The following is a 20,431-nucleotide window of genomic DNA, read 5'->3' on the forward strand; positions in this document are numbered from 1 at the left end:
CTGAAAAATGGTAGATTTAGAACACGCCTTTATGGAGTAAAGGAGTTAGGAAGTCATCAGGTCGGGCAGCACAAGAGGAGCAGGAGAGTCAATGTTCTGGCCCTAGGCTCTTCATCAGAATTCCAGCTCCACATTGTATTGGCTCTGACTCCAGCATCTGTACTTCTTGCTATCTCTGAGTTGGGAAGTCATGTTGAGATTGTACAGGACGGTGATGAGGCATCTTCTGGAATACTATTCTGGTCACCCAGTTATAGGAAGGATATTATTAAGCCAGAGAGAGTTCAAAAGAAACTTACCAGGATGTTGCTGGGTGTGGAAGGTTTGAATTATAAAGAAAAGCCAGATAGACTGGGACTTCATTCACGGGAAAGTAGAAGGTTGAGAGGCAACCTTACAGAAGTTTATAAAATAATGAAGGGTATAGATTGGGTCAATGGTTTTTATCGTTTCCCTAGGACAGGGGATTTCAAGACTAGAGAGCACATTTTTAAGGTGATAGTAGAGAGGTTTAAACAAAGCATGAGGGGCTTTTTTTTAACCCAATGGGTGGTTTGTGTGGAATCTGAAGACGTGGTGGATGTGGGTACTGTTACAATATTTAAAATACATTTAGATGAGTACACGAACAGAAAAAATTTGGAGGGACTGGGGCTAGAGCAGGCAGGTAGAACCAGTTTAGTTTGGGATCATATTCGGCGTGGACTGGTTGAACCAAAGGATCTGTTCCTATGCTGTATGATTCTATGACAAGAAGGGATGAGGTACAACAACAGAACCAGATCTGCATTTGTGGATGAACAAACAGGGATTGAAGTGGGGAAACCAAGCTTTCCACACTATTGATTATGCAGCAGCTGCAGAAATGTGAGCGCCAAAGCTGCGGGCCTCTTTGCATGACTAGCCCCACAGCCACCCAGTCTGGAAAGCTGTGCTTTGCCATTGGGCCTAAACGTTGAACTTGCAACAACCTCTACAGATAGCATCTTCTAATCATCAACTAATGTGTGCATCCAGGAGTTCATAAAATCCTCAACAGGAAAGCACATCAGTTTGCCCCAGTCCAGACATCATAAAAATTGGTTAGCGTTGCGAGCTAACACCCTTAGACAAGGTTTCGTGGAGATATTGCTGCTGGATGTGATCTGGTTTAGCTGATTGAAGGTTTCCCCAATAGATGGCTGTGGATATACAATCTCCCCTTCATCCCCAGCTCATTCCCCTTACTCCCCTGCTAGTTCGGGGACCTGTTTGAGGAACCTGATCTCAGGCATCTCCCTCCACTGTTTGTACATGCTCACATGAATGTTCTCCTGTAGAAGGAGAGAAACATTAAGAGCCATGAACACAGGCATATGGGAATTTTGTCTACACTGATAGATGCGAATAGTGATGTCAACACCCAGAGATATGGTTATCTTTGTGTGTTACTAGTAAGAAGAATGTTGTTTGGAGGATGTTAGATGCTAAGGGGCTCTGAATGAAGGGTGGCTCAGTGTTCCCAAAGAGTTTGAGTTGATGCAGACCAGTAAAGTATTATTTGATATGCATGTCTGGAATAGCTGTGACTATCCCAAAGTCATATTTTGTGGTTATATCCTCATCTCATGAAAGCGTTCAGTAAAAGGTACCAGTTGTATATCTACTTCTGGTTGGGCTGCAAGGTCAGGAAGGCAACTTTACAACACTAACTTACACTCCTTAGGATGTGAAGCTTTGAAAAAACAGTGGTATGTAATGTTAGAGCCTACAGGCAGTCTCTAGGGAGGCATTACTAAAGCATGGTGTTGCTTTTTGCCTGGTCTCTGACATCTCTGAGGGTAATAAGCAGAGGTTGAATAATGTTCCTGGGACTCCTGGAGCCTTTTCAACATAGTGCCTGGTAGGTCTTTGTAAGAAACATTGAAAAAAGAGCAAGTGTAGGCTATTTGGCCCTCAAACCTGTTCTGCCATTCAATATGGCTGCACAGTGGGGTGGTGGGGGGGCAATTACTGTCCTTAAAACTTGGTGCGTTACTCTGCATGAATATGTAATAAGCTAGGAAAATATAACTGCACAAGAAAACCCGATCCATCCCCATGGGAAACTCCCCTTCGGGTTTTTAGGCCCACCTCCACACATTCACTAAAAAAAGACAAGATTACATTGAGATAGAAAGTGTGTGTGTGTGTCATTGTGAGTAACCTGAATCACAAGGTTCTGATTTCAAATCCACCTCAACTGAAAATGGTGTCTCCAGACTCTGGAACCCATGAAATCTCATGCTATCAGTTTAAACATGGACAAAAAATCTCCTTCTGATTACCAGCTACCACATCCACCTCTTGGCTGATGAATCAGTGCTCCTCCATGTTACATGTGGAAATACACTCTGAGTGGGAACTGCAATGTCCATCAAGAGTGGTTCAATCATCAGGAAAGTGACAGAAAGAGTTGTCAAGCGGCACTTGTAAAGAAATAACCTGCTCACTGACGCTCAGTTTAGGTTTATCCGGAGGCACTCAGCTGCTGACATTATTAGAGGCTCGGTGCAAGCATGGACAAGGAGCTGAATTCCAGAGGTGACATTAAGGCTGCATTTGACCAAGTCTGGAATTAAGAAGCGCAAGATAAACCAGAGTTAATGGGAATCAGGAGGCCAACTCTCCAGTGATAGTAAGAACTGCAGATGCTGGAGTCAGACATAACACAGTGTGGACCTGGAGGAACACACGGTAGGCCAGGCAGCATCAAAGGAACAGGAAAGCTGATATTTTGGGACCCTGAAGAAGGGTCCTGATCCATCCTTTGATGCTGCCTGGCCTGCTGCATCCCTCCAGTTCCACACTGTGTTATCGCTAACTCTTAGGTGGTTGGATTCATACTGGAACATAGGAAGATGGTTGTACTTGTTGGAGGTCAGGCACCTCAGCTCCATGACATAGAACATAGAACATAGAACAGTACAGCACAGAACAGGCCCTTCAGCCCACGATGTTGTGCAGGAGATCCTCACGGTAGTGTCCTAGGCCCAACCATCTTCACCTGCATCATCAACAATCCTCCCTCCATCATAAGGTCAGAAGTGGGGAATGTTCGCTGATGATTGCACAATGTTCAGCACCATTTATGACTCCTCAGGTACTAAAAGGGCTCCATGTTCAAATATAGCAAAGCCTGGACAACATTCAACTCTGGACTGAAAAGTAACATTCATGCTACACAGGTATCAGGCAATGGCCATCTCTAATGAGAAACAATCTAACCATGTCCCCTGACATTCAATGGCACCACCATCACTGAATCCACTACCATCAACATCCTGGCGGTTACCATTGACCAGAAACTGAACTGGTCTAGGTGTATAAATATTGTGGCTAGAAGAGCAGGTCAGAGGCTATGAATATTGCAATGAGTAACTCACCCCTTGACTCCCAAATCCTGTCCATCATCTACAAGGTTCAAGTCAGGAATGTCATAGTATACTCCCCACTTTACTTGATGGGCGCAGTTCCAATAACATTCAAAACACTTGACACCATCCAGGACGAAACTGCCTGCTTGATTGGCAGTTTATTGCATAAGGAATGGGCCTTGCCAGCAATGCCCACATGAACAAATATGTTAAATATCAGTCTGTTTGGGCAGGAGGCACTACTTTGAAACAGATTAGTGATATTCTCCTTGGTATCACGTATAATATTTACCCCCATTCAAAATAAATCTGATTATCACATTGCTCTGTGTGTGGGATGCACAATAGGCACATTTGTATGGTACCAGGTGGGTCACCTGTATTTATACAGTCGAACCACAATGCAGTGTGACCTGGAGTCATAAGGAGGGTAGTTTTCCCTCCCTAGAGGATATTAGATGGGTTTTTAATAATTGAGTGGTCACATGATCACCACAAGATTCTTTCTACTTTATTCCCGTTTTCTTTTCATTGAACTCAAATGTCACCTTCTGCCATGAGGGGATTAAAACCTCCATCCCTAGGTTATTAGCCTGTGGCTTCTCAACTACTAATGCAGTGACATTACTACCATGTCACCACCTCCCCTCAAAGCTTCTCTTTGCTTACGTTACACCATGTTTGAAAACACACAAATTACTTTGACACATCCAGTGATTGTCAAATGTGGTCTATTAATACAAGTCTTTCTGTTTAGAGACAGAAACCGAGGCAGGCAGCAGAAACATTTTATTTTCTTCTATCGGATTTTCACATTCTCTTTATAAAAAAAGTATTCATCTTAGCAACATGGACTAAATTTTGTTTATTTGTTCCTGGATTGTGGGTATCAATCATTCCTAATTGCCCTGGAGAAGGTGGTGGTGAGCTGTAGGTACACCCACAGTGTTGTAAGGCAGGAAATTCCACGATTTTGAAGGAATAATGATACATTTCCAAGTCAGGACTGTGTGTTGGAGGGGAACTTGCAGGTAGTGATGTTCCCATGCATCTGCTGCCCTTGTCCCTCAAGGTAGAAGTGGTTGTGGGTTTGGAAGGACCCCCTACGAATTATTGCAGTGAACTGTTAGATAGTGTACACTGCTGTCACAGTGGTGAAGGGAGCAAATGATGAAGATGATAGATGAGATGCCAATTAAACAGACTATTGTCTGAAAACTTTGCACTTTTCTGTCTACAGATGCTATTGACCTGGATTTCCAACATGTTCAGTCTTTATTTGGGACACAGAAAGACAGAAATTACAAAAGAAGGATTGAGAGAGACGGACAAACACACAAAGTTGATGTGTAAGACCAACAGAAAAAGTGACAATGCAAGAAACAGATGCAGATGGGGAGACAGGTGCAGATGGGGAGAGAATGGAGGATAGTCAGTGAGACAGATACAGACAGAGACAGAGGGACTGAAACAGACAGGCAGTGAGAGATAAAAGGGGAATGAGTGAAACAGAGGAAAAGGGATGGATGCAGAGACAGGGATAGAAAGGGGGAGAAATGAAAAGGAAATAGAGAATAACAAAAGAAACAGAGTAATAGAAATATAAACTGATGGACGGTAGGAGTCAGAAACATAGAAGAAAAACAGAGGAAAGGAAAGATTGAAGACCAGAATGGGAAAGGTTGAGCGAGAAAGAGAACCAAAGGAAAAGACCTTTTAAAGTAACAGCTAGATAGATACCAAGAAAATAAGCAGAAAAGGGACAGACAGAGGGAGTGATAAAGTGGGTGAGAGGGAATGGTGCAGAGAAAGACAGTTGGAGAGAGAAAGGGAGCGCTGGAAGGAAGAAATAAAATAGTGGAAGGGAGAAAGACTTGGAAAAACAAGTAGAGGCTCGAGAAAGATGAGGAGAAAGACAGAAAGGGACGTGGAGGGAATGAGAAAGAGGGAAAGACAAATGAAATTCAGAGGGAGAGAGGCATAGTCAGAGGGACGTGGACAGAGACAGACAAAAGGAGAGAAATAAATATAAACAGATAGAGGAAGCAAAACAAATTGGGGGAGGGACTGAGAGAGAGCGGGAGAGACAGTAGTTAAGACAGAGAAAGAAGCAGAGACAGGGAGGGATGGACAGAGGCACAGAGATAGAAGGAGAAGAGGACAAGTGTGCAGAGACAGTGAAGACAGTGAGAGAGAGGCAGCAAAACAGAAAAGAAAACAAAATGACCGAAATAAACAGGTGTGGAGAAGACCCACAGACGGAAACAAATTAGATCAAAAATAACGAATGGAAAATGCGCCCCAGAAGAAGCTGTCGAGAAGTGACGTCAGATAAACAGGAGGTAGCCTGACCCACGGCTGTTCAACCTTGTTTCACGTCTCTAAGAAGAATGTCTCACCTCCCAGCCACCCCCACCCCCAAAACGAGCAAGACTTTCTATCGGCTAATGAGCTGCACCTTCCCTTTAAGACGGGGGAATCCCGAGACACATGCGCAATCCTGACCCACACCTTCACAGCGTTTGGTTATAAAAACTCCACAGAGAGAGAGGGAAGAGTGACAGTGAGCGTGCGGCATAGAGACACAGGCTGACTGGTAGGGACATGCGGGGAACACAGGGAGACTGACAGGCACACACGGGACAGGCACTGATTCCCAGCACGGAGACTGAGGGGGAGGAGGAGGACACAATCAGACTGAGAAAGTCAGGGTGAAGGGTGCGAAAGACTAGGGGCTCCGGCTCTGTTTCTGGACCCGCTCCCAGTCACTGAGCGACACCTGTTACTCCGGATCCTCCCTCCTGGTTATTATCAGGAAGAAATCCTTCAGTCAAACTGCCTGCGGAGTTCCAGCGTGTGTGTGTGTGTGTGTGTGTGTGTGTGTGTGTGTGTGTGTGTGTGTGTGAGAGAGAGAGAGAGAGACGCTGCAAGGGGACTCCGTACTGTCCCGGGACAAGCCCCTGGACTCCCAGCCCCAGGGGGGAGATGAACTGCTCCGACTGTGGCCTCTGAGACCAGGAGCCGAGCTATGGATCTGGGCACCGCACTGTTCATTCTGGGCTGCCTCTGGCCCGCCACTCGGGTAAGCAACTGGGGCGGAGGCTTGTTGGTGGGGGTGGGGGATATATGGGCAGGCAGGGGGCATAGGGTTTGTGGCAAAGGCGTGGGGGTATATGGGCGCTGGGGGCTGGGGGCTGGGGGCACGGTAATGGAGGCTACGTGGGTAATGGGCATGGTGGTGTGAAGACAGAGGGCATGGGTTGGAGGTTGAGGATCAGGGCTGGAGTTCACCGCTTTGGTTCCTTCTCCATGCTTCCTTGGTGTGGCTGAGATCTACGACCGCCGGGGACGGGGCACTCAGATAGCTCAGAGCTTCCGTTAAGTGGAACAGGGGTTAGATTTGGTTTATTGTCACGCGTACTGAGGCACAAAGAGGAAAACGGGTAGCGACACTGGGGGCAGAGGGCAAAGGGACTTATCACAAACTCAAGGGTAAAATCTGGGGCAATAAACTGTTTGTTAATCAATGTGCTTGCCAGAAGGCTACAGTAAAATGCTGGGTCAGTTTGCAGCTTGAATCATCCTTTTTGACAGGAGGGGTTTCGGCGTGGGTGGGACCGACAGTGCTCCCCCTCTAACCCTGCCGGTCTGGCCCCCGACTCCCAGCCCGGGGATTCCTCCAACCCCGCTCGTTTTCTACCCTGTGGTGGTTTGCTGAAGTTAGGGCACCTTCTTTGGGTCTCTAATCATTACTGTCTCTTCCACCCAACAGAGTGACTGGATTCCTCCTGAATACAGCAGATCTCAGCAGCTCATCCCTCATCGAGCCCAAGGTAAATCACAGATACATTGTGGTTCATATGAAGACGGGGGAGATGTCCTTCAAGCTGTCGGGGATGGTGCACCAATCGGCATAGTGAGGCTGGGGGGGCACGGGGATATATTGGTCCTTCACTAGAAGGTGACTACTGACTGGTTGTATTCACTATCCAGAAGTTGGTACTGAGGGAGGGATGTAAAGTGTGGAGCTGATCTGCAGCTGACAAAAATGGGGTGGGGGGTGAGCGTTGACGGTGTGGGCATCTGGGGCTAGGGGGCTTTGAAGGGGCAGGAGAGATGCCAGGTGCGTGGGAGGGTTTCACTGCGCTGAGAATGGAGAGTATGTGGGAGGGAGCGCAGGCTCCAGGAGCAAGGTGAAACAGTGCGACTGAGGCAGGAGTGCGACATCACAGCTCGCAGGATCGTGGGGCACTTTGGAATGGATGACTGCTTTATTCCAGGAGGTGGGTGTTTGAGCCCGTGCCAGCTTTTATTGCCCTTGAGATGGAGACTGAGTGAATAAACCTGAGCAGATTGTACAGGCTTTCAAACAAGTGAGTCCTGTAGTTCGCTTCTTCAACGCTGTCTTGCACTGGGGTAACCTCCTGGATTAGGTCACATGATTTACCGCCTTCTGGAATGGCATTTCAGTTCTGCCTGTTTTGTCTGCTGGCCATTCCAACCTCAGCTCAGCTGCTATCTAAGAAAGCCCAGTGTTTCCTGCAATTGTCTGCAAGTCCAATGAGGTTTGGCAAGGCTGTACTGTCTCCTCACCAGTATAACGGAGTGAAGCATCGCGTGAGGCTGATTCCCGCTCACTCGCCTGGGTTCGGGCCCAGCATTGTTCAATGCCAGTCTCTTTCTTCTTGTGTTTTTCAAATACAATGAATATGCTTCTAAATATAGGCTCCGTGTGTTAGCATTCCTCATATCCCGACAAGGATGGAATCTGTGGAATTATTTCCTGATCGTTTATTTCCAATTGTCTGAAACAGTCGAGTGAACAAAGTTTCTTTCTTTTGGTTGAGCTGACTGACCTTCACGTTAACATTTCAGCTGCTCAAATATGATAGTTAGCATTTCAGTCAATTCAATCTTGCTGCCAGGATTTCTGTTTTAACCCCTGAATTGCTTAAGCTTTTTTGTTTTTAGTGGTATTGAAACACTTTTTGGCGACGATGACTATTCCATCTAAATTAGGCACTTACTAAATGATCTTAACAACACCACGCTGCCTACACTCCTCCACGTTCTCCTCCCCCCCCACCCCCCCCCCCCCCCGGCCTCCCACACTCCTGGGGGGAAAAAAAAATCCCAACCTGGCATTACCCTGCTGTTCGTGAGATTTATTTGATTATGATGGTAAACTTGCATTGAGTTTCTCTTGGTATGGTAGTGCAGAAGCTCCCCTCTAGAATAGCAGTACCTGTGGGGTCCAGGCAGGAGCCCCTATTCATGCCATCCATTTTCTGTAGGCCCTCTCCTCAGCCAGCTGAGCTTTTCATAACTGCTCATCTCCTTCCGGGCAGTTAATGCCCCGAGGCCACAGCCATCAGTCAGTCTCCTAGTTGTCAGTGTCGATATCTGCTATCTTCACATCTTAGGTGTTCCATAAGCAGAGGGTATGGTCACTCAGGAGGGTGTGACCCAAAGACCAGGTTATTGTACAGGAAGCATTTGAGTAGATGGCTCTTATTTGTGATGACCATGATTGAGCAAGTGCAGACATCTTTTGGTTTAGCAATGGAATATGGACTGTTAGAATTAGCACAGGCCAGGACATGGGGCGGTAGCCTGTCAGAAGGACAGTGTCATGTCTGAGTCATTGAGCTGTTCAGTTTGCGCAATGTACTTGCCTCTATACTGAGGAAACGAAATGCAGACTGGGTGACTGCTTTATGGGACACCTATGTTCTGTCAATAAAAAAAATTACCCTTCAATGCTACTGTGTTCACTGACCAATATCTGTTTCTCTGCAGTGCTCCAGCAAAGCACAGCACAAGCTGGAAGAACACAGCACTTCATTTTCCACTTGACGACCCTGCAGCCTTAAGGACCCTATAATAGATTGAGTCTGAGCAGCTGCTTCAATGTTCTTTACTCCAACCTCCATGCCCCAGGCCTTCTCATCACATGGATTGCTTTCAGAGTCAATCCATTTTTATCCACCCATTTTATCACCATTTCTAGCATCTCTTCCCTGAATTTCCATCAACAATCCCCTTGTCTACTTTCTTTTTGGTGTCTCCTCAACTTTTTATTCCTCCCATCCCCTGAAAACCCTCTTCCTTAGCATAAATACCACCACTTCCTGATTTTTCTACTTTTGAAGAAGGATCATTGGACTTGAAACATTAATGGTTTTCTCTTCACAGATGCAGCCAGATCTGAATTTCTCCAGTTTCTGTTATTTGGTTTTAGCCTTTTCTCCCTGGTGTGTGCTATCCAGGACTCAGTTAATTCACTATCGCACTGAGAACACAGTTAGTAGACTCTGTGTGGGGGGAGTCTCAGGATTCTGTCTTTCCACACTGTCTTAAGGCAGATATAACAGCTGCAGCTTTTGTGATATTGTTGTCAAGTGATAGCTTCACGTTTGAACTCCACAATCACAAGCAATCAACAACCTTGAGTATCATGTTGTCAGTATTGGAGGGTGGGATATCAACCTCCTGGACCATTACCTATGGCTTCCTGTTGCTGCTGCTCAAACCAGACTCTTCACATGCAGGAGAGTCTACCCACTTAATGCTAAAGGAAGTATCTGGATATGCAAGTCCAAGTCAATTCTGCCAGCACAGAGCAACTGAGGATTTGCCACACCTTTTTTGTCTTGGTTCTCCTGACAAGTAAAGCTGACCAGCTTTTTGTCTGGCCTGGTATGTAAGTAGACAGTGTGCAGATGAACTGAAGACATGGCAATAGTAATGAGAATATGCCAAAGAAAGGCAGAACTAAAATCAACCTCATTGTGGATCTCTCACTGGATTGTGGTGCAGTGCTATCATGCCTGACCTTGTCTATCACATCCTAATGAAAACAAAATGACATTGAGCTTCAACAAGCAGGTAACTTCTCCAGCTGAAGTAGGCTGCCTCTAATCACTGCCTTGGTGATATGGATTGAGGCTGGTTCACAGCTTTTTGTTCTTGTAGCTGCAGGGCTAGGAAGATGCCACTTGTGGATTTCAGTGTCCTGAAATCTCACTGGAAATCCAGGTGGCATTTTCAAGCTAGAATCTTCAGTCGCATGCTGGTTCAGCAGGGCAAGACATCAGTTGTTGGCAAAATGATCGTGTTCACTCTTGTGCTTGTACATGGTCGCAATGTTTGCATCACATGAATCCTAGGGCCCTCTCCAGAAGAGAGGTATGTGTAGATGCTGCAGGAATTCTGGTTTCTTTTTGTTTGAGACTGGACTGGACCTCTGCTCTGCTGGGCAAGTGAGTCAATAACTTTGCTTGGCTCCTTTTTTGTGTGGGCTCAATAGCATGCTCTGCTGTGACACAACACCTTTCTATGGTGTCTACAGCTTCTTCAATGGCCATGGTTTCCCTGGAGTATGGCACCCATCTCTGCAACTATCTGAATCACTGATCTCCTCCTATTTTTGTTCTCAATTGAGCAGTTTTTCATTGTCAATTCATCTGTTACAGCTTTGATCTCTTTGTACATGTCCCATTCACACATTCCACATGATATTGTTATTCTCTGACAAAGTTTTATAACCTGCAATTGTTGATGCACTACCTTGCAGCCTATTGGACTTTACTTTGAGTAGCTCTTAGTGTGTTCAGAGTCTTCTTGCTTTATCTCCTACAATGAATAGGAGTGGACTTAGTGTCTTCAATGGAAGCTTCCTTGACAATGATATTGGCTTCAAACAAGAGATTTCTTCTGTTGCTTCCCATGTGGTATTGTGAATCGTGTCTTGAATGTTCCATTTTGCTGCAGCATTCTGTGTGGAAATCCTGTGAGTACTTGTCTGATCAAGTCAAGGAAGTTATTATCTACTGAGGAACTGACTGGCATGAGGTCAGCATTTCTGCTTGGAATCCAAGGCTCCTGGTCCCCCGGCGCACCATAATTTAGACCTCCATCATATTTAGACTCCAATCCAAACTTATTTGTCTGCATTTGCACCCTTTAATATTAAATTCTCCCAAGTTAACAAGGTTACAGAACTATTGGCCTGTATCTGTGGGTTTGATTCCTAGGATGTGTCACTGCACTGTCTGAAGGACAAATCTCCTTCAAAGCTTAGCCTTACAACCAAAACAAAGCTGGTTTCCATATGTTGAATTAAATTCACTGAAGAGGCTGTGAACTGACTGGGAGTGATTGACACATTCAGCTGTTTCTCATATTGCTGCTAGCTGGTGGTGTAGACACTAAAAATGAAAAGCAAACTAGCACTCAGTAGTGGAAAGTGTACAAACATCTTCCCTCGCACACTAAACAGTTCATATTGGGTGTGTTCAATAGGCTGACTATCTGATATCTTCCAGCTCTGGCCAATTTTAATCAACTATCACAGATATTAGTTTGAAATGACAGATACCAATATGTTGAATGAGGCAGTAAATTACTGTAAAATGCAAGATCTTATTTTTAAATCTTGGTCGTTTTGTACCAACATCAAATTCACTTTTCCCTTCTGGACAGTGAAAGGGTCCAGAAGGAACACCTAGCTAGGGAGGAATCGCTGTGGTTGTTGATGCTCTAGTTTAGCTGTGTCCAGACCCTGTTCACGTCACCTGCATCAGTGTTTTCCTGTAACTTAATTCTCTTTTGAAGGGAAAATAAACTTCCCCCAACCCCTGGATCCTAATTTTCCCACTTACCATTCTGCCCTCTAAGATTTGAAATATCTAAAGGGGATCCATTTCTTTTTATTTTCACCCCGTTGCTTTTAATTTTAAAAGCTATGGAAACTGAGTACGTACTTGATCAAATGACAGACTGCAGATAGTGGGATTGAAGTACTAAGATCTGCTCTGATTGTAGAGAAGCCCTAAGAAAAGGAAGGCACAAGATAATGTTTTAAACTTCTGGTATTTCATCTAAGTACGACATGCTTCTACATACAGCTGTGAGGCTTCAGAATTCTTCTCCAGGTTTCATGGTTGAAAGGGAAACTGTTAAAGTGAAGATTAGGTTGGACAAGAGGTTGAAGGGAAAAGTGACAGAATTCCTGGAATTCTATTGAGTAGAAGTGATTGATCACTTAGTTCCTGTGGGCAGTAAATACAAGGATGGACTGATAGCAAATGCTCTCACTGTGTTGGGATCACCATCTTGAATTTGCATGTAGACAACCTCCATTTCACTCTAGATGAAACAGTTTTTTCTTTCCTCATTTATCACATATGCCTTAAACTCATTCCCCAAAAAGCATTTGGGTCTGAGGGCCAATTGATAATTCCAAACCTGAGAGTGAAGTTGAGTTCAGGGTTTTGAGGTTATGGAGCCACAGAATAATTGAAATTTAAAATCAGGATTAACCAATAGCTGGCTGATTAATGGTGGGGTGGGGGGGAGATGCCCCACCCATGCTCTAGCAGGAGCAGACTAATGGAATGGCCTCCTGTGGCTTTCTAACAGGTTTGAGGGGCTGAAATTCCAGTTAGTTACTGGGGAGGTTGGAGTTGTGATCCGTCTCCTACTGATGTAGGTTTTGCAACAAATCTGGCCTGAGTTTAGAAAACATTGTGTAATAAAGATATGGAGAAAGTGACAACTTGGAGCTTTCTGCATTTTCACCTTTGATTGGCCTGGTGTGGCTTCACTGTTTTTAGCTAACAGCTAGTTGGCAAGCCCCAGGCAATTGATTTCCAGTCTGTTCATTCATTCCCATTGTGGAACTAAGCAACAATGATACAGTTACAACCTACAACCGAGTGCTAGAAATTCTCCAGAAGCTGATGATTAGGATGATTGTTTTTTCTTGCTGGTATTTCACACTTTTTAGATAAAGCAATTTATGCAAATGTGTGAAACATGAGGATAAATGAGCCAAATTTGAAAGGATTAGGGGGCCATTAATAAATGAGAATTATAGGAATGGCGTTGATTCTGATAACTAGGGCATGGGTCCATGAGGAATTGAACTGGTACCTGAAACGTTGACAAAATAACTAACCTATTGACAACTATCTGTTATACTTTTTTAAATACTTATTGGTACTAGTAAGCTGTGTGTAGGATTAATTAAGGACCAGTTTTTCAGAGAACTGGTACTGTATTGGTCAACTTGCAATCTGAAATTAATTTAAATTGACCTCTTTTTGCAGACTTCCTTTCTGTTCTACCACTGACTGGCCATATCCTTATCTGTGTATGTCCTAAGCTCTGAAATTCCCTCTAAATCTCTGCCTGTTCCTCTACCTTCTCCATTTCAGATGTTTCTTTTTCACCCCTCCCAATATTTTGGCCTTTAACCCTTTGCCACCTGTTGATTACACCACAACCTGACAATGACTTGTCCTGAATTTTGTATCTACTTCCAAATTGTACTTACTGTGTCTGTCTGTCTATCTTAGACTGGTGACTATTCTTCAAACACATTGCTTTCGTGTGACTGATCTGGATACAGCTGCTGCAACAATGCTGTTACTGTTAATGTAGATGTTTTATTGAGAAACTCTATTCAACAGAAATGGCTCTTGATTTAGGATTAGAAACTAATTGGATATAGTAATACTTTTATTCCAAAGTATTTCCAGCATAGAAAATGGATTTTCTGACCAATTATTCTGTACTGATCTTTCTGCCTGAGTTCCTCCCATCTATTTGTCTCCTATTCTCTTTTGCCTTTGTTTTTCCACCTTCTCCTTGACATCTTTTGCAAGCAAGTTCCATGTTTTCCTCCATCTTTAGGCAAATGTTTCTTCCAAACTTGCTGTTAGATTTATCAGCAACTATCTGCTACTGACAGCACTTAGTTTCCACTACAAGTTGAAACATCTTCACTACATCTACTCTATACTGAATCCTTTTCAAGATCTTTAAAACCTCCATCTGATTATCCCTTCGTTTAAAATCTTTCCTGACATTTAACATCTATTCTGATGCTGTTTCAGTTTATCTATTCTGTACTTCATTGTCTCCAACTTTTTTATATAAGCAGGAGGTCTGAATTGTGCACAGTCCTGAGTTTGACTGATCCAAGTTCTGTTGTTAAATTGCACTGATTCTAGGTATGCGCTCTCATTCAGAAACCTATTTCTTGGCGTATGGAGAGTCAGACCAGCATTAACTCTGTTTATCCTACCAGACCAGTTGAAATTCCACAGCAATTTGTTTTTCTATCAGATTTCCATAATCTACATTGTTGCTTTTGTTTGAGGATATGACCACTTTTTGTTTCACTTTTTTCATTGAAATGCACAACCTCACACTTAGCAACATTACACGTGAACTTCATACCAATTTGAAGTTCATGAATATTTTCCTATTCTCTCAATTTTTTCCATGTCAACTGAATCCTGCCATCAGTTGTGAAATTGCAACTTTTAAGTAAAAGAGTTCTGTTAAATGCGACTTTACTTTCTGTTTATTTCAAAGTATTCGTTACAAATGCATGAAATCGTCCTCATCTGCCAGTTGCTTCCAAAAGCCAGGTTTTGAATGTAGAATGGAGATTAGCAAAGTAATAAGCAGTCATGGGTTTGGTCTTTTAGGTGCAAATGCCAAGGATTTGGAGAACCTTTATTCAGTGTCTGTGGTTGGAGAAGGCCATTGGCAAGCTGTCCATATGACACACAGCCCAGGTGAGACCTCTTCTCTGGGAGGAATGAATTTCTGCAGACTTTTGGGCTCTGTATAGGAGAGGGGGAAATGGGCAGGTGGGTGTCCAAATACACTTCTCTCTTTTTTTTTTTCTTTCTCCCAGTTGGTTTTAGATGTTGGTTGGGTTCGTGAGCATGCCTAGGGAGGAGGGTGTTGGATGTCTGTGGGATCGCCAATGATAAGGGGGTGGTGGTATTTAGTCAGGATTTCTGGGTCCAGGGAGTAGAAAGTCTGTTGAGACTCAGAACAGAGGTTGGAGGCTTTTGTGTAGGCCTGTTTTGGGAGGGAGTGGGATCAGACAGGAATGCGTGCCCCTGTAGTGAGTATGACTTACTCCCTGGGGCACAATGGTCACAGTAGGTGAAGAGGAACGTTTAAAAGCAGTAACTTGGATATGTAGTCTTGTCCATTTGCTTGCACTCTGCAGATTCCTGTCTTCCATACTGGCCTTTTGTTTTCATTTGGGAAGTGGAGTAGATTATGCTTCGCTTGATTCAGTGAGAGCTAGGAATCTTCTGTTTGCCCGGATTATTGTGGTGAGCTGCTTTGTTGATCCCTTCCAGAGCCAGTGGTGCAAGTTGCCAAACCTGCAGAGTGTAAGGTGAGGCCCACAATCATCGAAATCACACGAAGCATGGTGGACCGTACCAGTGCCAACTTCTTTGTGTGGCCATCCTGTGTGGAGGTGCAGCGATGCTCAGGTTGCTGCAACACCAGGAACTACAAGTGCCAGGCAACCAAGGTACAAGAGCGACACATACAGGTGAGGAGCAGGGCGTGTGGTATCGCTGCACTCGAAGGGGGGTGGGTGCAGGTGGAGATGGGAGTGGTGTTAGAGGCTGCTGGGGTAGCATGGGGTGGCATTGAGACTATGGGAGCATTTGAGAGGGGTGCTACAAGATGGTGTTGTAGAAAGGGAGGATGTAGTGGTGGGGATTGTATAGGGGATCTTGAAGGCTGTCAAAGAAAGGAAGTAGGAGATTATTGGCATGAAATAGGGCAGTGAGGCTGCAGCATCTTGCTCTGCTCTACTGATCATACAAGATTAACACTCTAGGGGGATGGAGGCAAGGGTTTGGCTGAAAGGATTTGACACCTTCAGCCTCTGCTCAAGTGAAAGGAATTTCCTGCAGTATTTTGTCTGTTCTGCAACAAGTCCTCCAGGAAAATGTTCAACATTTGAATCTTCAATGGTCAGGACCCCAGCTGGGGAAAAGAAACCTCTGGAAGCTTCAGTGCAGAGCAGGGACAGTGGGAGTTGTCGACCCTGTTCAGGGATTGGCTGGTTTGCCCAATCAAGCCCCCCTACCATTGACTCTGGGTTGATGGAAAATTCTGGAAGAGTGCAGCATCCCATTTGAGTCTGGAGGCAGCAGTAAACTGCTTCATAGTGTGCAGCCCCATTGCCTGATGGCAATATCAACTTAAAAACTGACTGAGGCACTGTTTCCCTGGGTCTTTATTTTATGTGTGATTTGCAATAATTGGCCTGTTTCTCAGGTAGTCACAAGGAGAATATGTCGTCACCGACGCTGTGCAAACAGAAAGGCAGTGGTTGTGCTCTTAGACCACGTGGAGTGCAAGTGTATGACCACAGCTCAATATGCAGATTCCCGGGAGAGACCAAGTGAGTATCCACACATCCTACCCAAGGCAGGCAACTGGGAATGACTGTTGGAGTGGGTGGGTCTGGGTGCTGCATAGGGTGTTGGGTGGCTTTGGATAATGTGTTTTGTGTGGTCTGTTGGGTGAGAGGAACATTTTGGTGCTAGGTGGCTTCTGGGTAATATGGTGGGTTGGTTTTTGGTGCTATGTTGGGTATCATTCTATGGTGGTATGTTGGATGCTACATTAGGTGCTGGGTGGGTCTAGGGTGTTGCTAACTTTTGTGTAGTAATATCCTGTTCTCATTAGTGTTAACATTGCTTCCACAACTTTTCATTGCTTTATGTTCTCCCATATAGTGCCTAGGTCTATTGCAGCCCTTTGATCTGCTGTCACTTCCCCAACAACCCCACGCCACCCCATCCCTCCCAACCAACATGCTCCTTACCTGTGAGCAAGATGAAGCAGTGAATGTAATGGTGGAGGGAATACTATAATTGATATCAAAAACCCAGTACTCAGGAGCCCAGATAGTGGCCAAAGGCAGGAACTTTGCTGTTAGCTTGCTAATTAACTAAAAGCTTTAACACCAGCCTGGATTTAGGCTTAGTCAATGATTGTAGATGAGGAATCCAAATGCTAATATGGCTAAATTAGCAGATTACACAAAGCTGGGTGTGAGGGTGAGCTGTGAGGAGGCTGCAGAAGTGGTTCTGTATGAGTTGATCAGCCTGAATGATTGGGCAAATACATGGCAGTTGCATTATGTGAATAACTGGGAGGCTATCCACTTTGGGAGCAAATACAGCAAGGCAGATTACTTCTCTCTTGGGAGATATAATGACACCAGTGCAGGTATAACAGTAGTGAAGAAGGGAAATGGTAATGAGTACAGGAGCAGGGATGTCTTGCTGCAATTGTACAGTGTCTTGTTGAGACTGCACCTAGAGTATTATGAGAACATGGTGTGAAGCTGGATGAATACAGCAGGCCAAGCAGCATCAAAGGAGCAGGAAAGCTTGACGTTTTGGGTTGAGACCCTTCTGTACAGTTTTCATCACCTTTATTGGACAAGTGGATTTTATGTCTATCAAGGGAAAACAGTTTTTTTAACCAGACAGATTCCTGGGATGGCAGGACTGGCATGAGGTGAGGTAAAATCGCTTGGGTCTATTTTGACTGGAGTTAGAATGAGGGGTTTCTGATAGAAACCCCAATTCTAACAGAACTAGACCAGATAAAGACAGGAAGGATGCTCCTGATGGTGGGAGTCCAGAACCAAGGATTACTGTCTAAGCATGTGGACTAACCATTCAGGACTGGTCTCTTCACTGAGAGAGTGGTGAGTCTATGGAATTCACTACATCAAAGCAGCTGAGGCTAAACATTGAGTTCAAGGAGTTGATTGTAGCTCTTGGGACTAAAAGGATCAAAGGAAATGGGGAGGAACAGGGGACTGAGTTGGATGATCAGCCATGATCATCATGAATAGCAGGACAGCCTTAAAGGGCTGAAGGGCCTATTGCTGCTCTTTCTGTGGACCCCTGAAGTTTAACTGATTTAGTTTTTCCCAACAGGATCTTTGGTGACTGCAGTTCCCACCATGATCCAGACTCGCGTCTACAACAAACGCAAGTATCGGAAATTCAAGCACATCAGCGAAGGCAAGGGACTGGCCCCAAGATAGGAGCAGGCAGCAAAATTCAGGTAAAGAGCTCTCTGACTCTGAGCAGGGGATGGAGGGAGAGGGCTATGCACTCCCTAGAAGATGAGATCTGGTGGGCTGTGGGTTATGAATGCTAAGGGCCCTGTGATTCAGGTCAGTCACCCTCTGTGATAGGACCTGTGCCAGGCATGCCCAAGTCCCACCTCAGTCTGTCACATTCATGTTGTCCTGTCTGAATTTGCAGGTGTCCTACACCAGATCCCACAGAGTCTGGCTGAAGTTGCAGTCAGTCAGTGGGCTGTCAGGGGCAGCTGCTCACAATCATTCATTCCAACTGGGATCTACTGGATTTTCAACCTCTTCATAGCCCAACGTAAGGACTTCAGGAACTGCAGAGTCCTGGAAACGGACAAAACAGAGACAAATGTGCACTAAAGACTGAAGCTGATTCTTAATGCGAACACGATGCTAATGACCACTGGACTTGTTTAGCTCCATGTCTGTGTTGGAGTGATAAATGGACAGCAGTCAATTCTGCATGGACACTCGGGCTGTTTGCACTGTATATTTTGCTTTTTAATATATTTTCCGTATTTAACGTTGATTACTGTGACTGGAGTTAACAGCATGAGGGGAAGGCAGGTCACCAGCTGGTTCTACCTGTTTGAGTGGCCCTTTAAAAAGGGTCACCCACACGTTTTGAGTTTGTTTTCTGCCCCTACCCCTCCCCAGGTGCTGATATGATGCCCACTTCCACCTCCTAGCTGGTGCTAACTGCAGTGCTTGCCTGGTTTTAACATTCTTTGGGATCAGTGCAGGTGCCAGATCCAGGATTGGAAGCTAGGCCAGGTCAGGGTTCACTGCTGGCCTGTGAAAGTTGGCACTCGCTCCCCGCTAGCTTCGCTTGTCAGTGCCTCTAGCAGGGTAACAGTTAACCGGATGGAGCCTGAAGCAGTGGCCTGGGGCACTGCCAGTGAAACCGCTCTCTCTCTTCGGGGAGACACGGCCCCTCCTGCTCCTGCGAGCTAAACGTGCTGCATAGTTGAGGAGCTGACAGCACGCCTGGTCCTTGCTGCTTGTTTACACTCGCCTGAGGCAAAGGATTGGCCTCGTACTGGATGGGAGCCAGGAGCTGTGATCAAACCCCAGCTGTGAATCTAACTGTGGCACCAACACCTTAGCGAGGGCTGTGCTCCAAATGGAGCAGAGGCAAGGAAACACGGCTGCAGAGGACAGGCCCGGAAGCAGGGAATGGATTGCTCGGTGATGGGGCTGGTGTGGGTGAAGTTACTTTGCTGTAGGCTACTTACAGTGTGGAATTCTCCTCAGTGGCTCATCTGTATTATACACTGGAATGGAACCTTTTTTCAGGATAAATATTATGACTATTTATATATTTAAAATTGTAAAGATTTATATGAAACACCAATAAATGGCTTTTTGTGATCCCTGTGTAGCCCCAAGTGCAAAGGAACATGTTGAATCCGTTTCACTGAGTCACACATTCCAACTAGAACATGGACTGGGAATGTGAACTGAATAATTTGAGACTGATCCGTTCAGTTAATTATCCTCAGTTGCTCTGGATTGCCTCAGGCTCTGACTGAGGTTTGTGAGGACCGTTGCATGGAGATGAATGTTAGAGCAGAGACTCTGCTCTAGCTTCCTGATCAAACAGCGACCTAACACACCCAGCAGCTGATGTAGAATTCTTGATTTCAGTCTTAGAGCTTCCTGCTCTTGTCCTTCCAATTTGCTTTTGATGTGCAGGAGGACAGGGTTGATGAATAAGTGGCTGAGGAGCTGGTGGGGTGGGCAGGGATTCAGATTTTTGGATCATTGACACTTCTCCCACAGAAGAGGTACCAATGTTCCTCTTGAACAGGACTCAGATTTGTGAGAGCTACTTCAGCATTTAAACTAGTCTGGTGGTGTGTTTGGGGGTTGGGGGGGGGGGGGCTGTGATTCTTAAGCAATGGTGATTTGAGAAGGTGGAGAACGGCTCAGAAGTTACTTTTGCCTGCTTTGCTGTATGACTGGGAATGAGGGCAGACTGATTTGAATCAATCTGCATTTATTTTGATGCAACAGGCCTGACAGATGAGGCATAGGTAGTAATAAGGGACTGAGATCTCATAACAGTTAGAACATTTGG

General features: G+C 45.1%; 1 protein-coding gene across 2 annotated transcripts; it reads left to right on the forward strand.

Annotated features, from left to right (window-relative positions):
- Positions 1-6,281: 6,281 nt before the first annotated feature.
- Positions 6,282-19,707, forward strand: LOC125446959 (platelet-derived growth factor subunit B-like). Of its 2 annotated transcripts, XM_048520982.2 has the most exons (7): positions 6,282-6,477; positions 7,168-7,228; positions 14,897-14,986; positions 15,569-15,768; positions 16,506-16,632; positions 18,188-18,317; positions 18,521-19,707. In XM_048520982.2, the coding sequence occupies exons 1-6, from the start codon at positions 6,424-6,426 to the stop codon at positions 18,295-18,297; spliced, it is 642 nt and encodes a 213-aa protein (XP_048376939.1). In that variant the 5' UTR covers positions 6,282-6,423; the 3' UTR covers positions 18,298-18,317; positions 18,521-19,707. The 2 variants fall into 2 exon arrangements, with proteins under 2 accessions (XP_048376939.1, XP_048376940.1); XM_048520983.2 differs by lacking the exon at positions 14,897-14,986.
- The last annotated feature ends 724 nt before the right edge of the window (positions 19,708-20,431 follow it).

This window comes from Stegostoma tigrinum, chromosome 38, assembly GCF_030684315.1.
Source record: "Stegostoma tigrinum isolate sSteTig4 chromosome 38, sSteTig4.hap1, whole genome shotgun sequence".
Classification (NCBI taxonomy): Eukaryota; Metazoa; Chordata; class Chondrichthyes; order Orectolobiformes; family Stegostomatidae; genus Stegostoma; species Stegostoma tigrinum.

Excerpts from the sequence above, each read along its gene's own strand:
- LOC125446959 (XM_048520982.2), top strand. The coding sequence starts at position 6,424 with ATGGATCTGGGCACCGCACTGTTCATTCTGGGCTGCCTCTGGCCCGCC. Across the intron at positions 6,478-7,167 it reads GCCTCTGGCCCGCCACTCGG|AGTGACTGGATTCCTCCTGA; the intron begins GTAAGCAACTGG and ends TCCACCCAACAG. Across the intron at positions 15,769-16,505 it reads TACAAGAGCGACACATACAG|GTAGTCACAAGGAGAATATG; the intron begins GTGAGGAGCAGG and ends CCTGTTTCTCAG.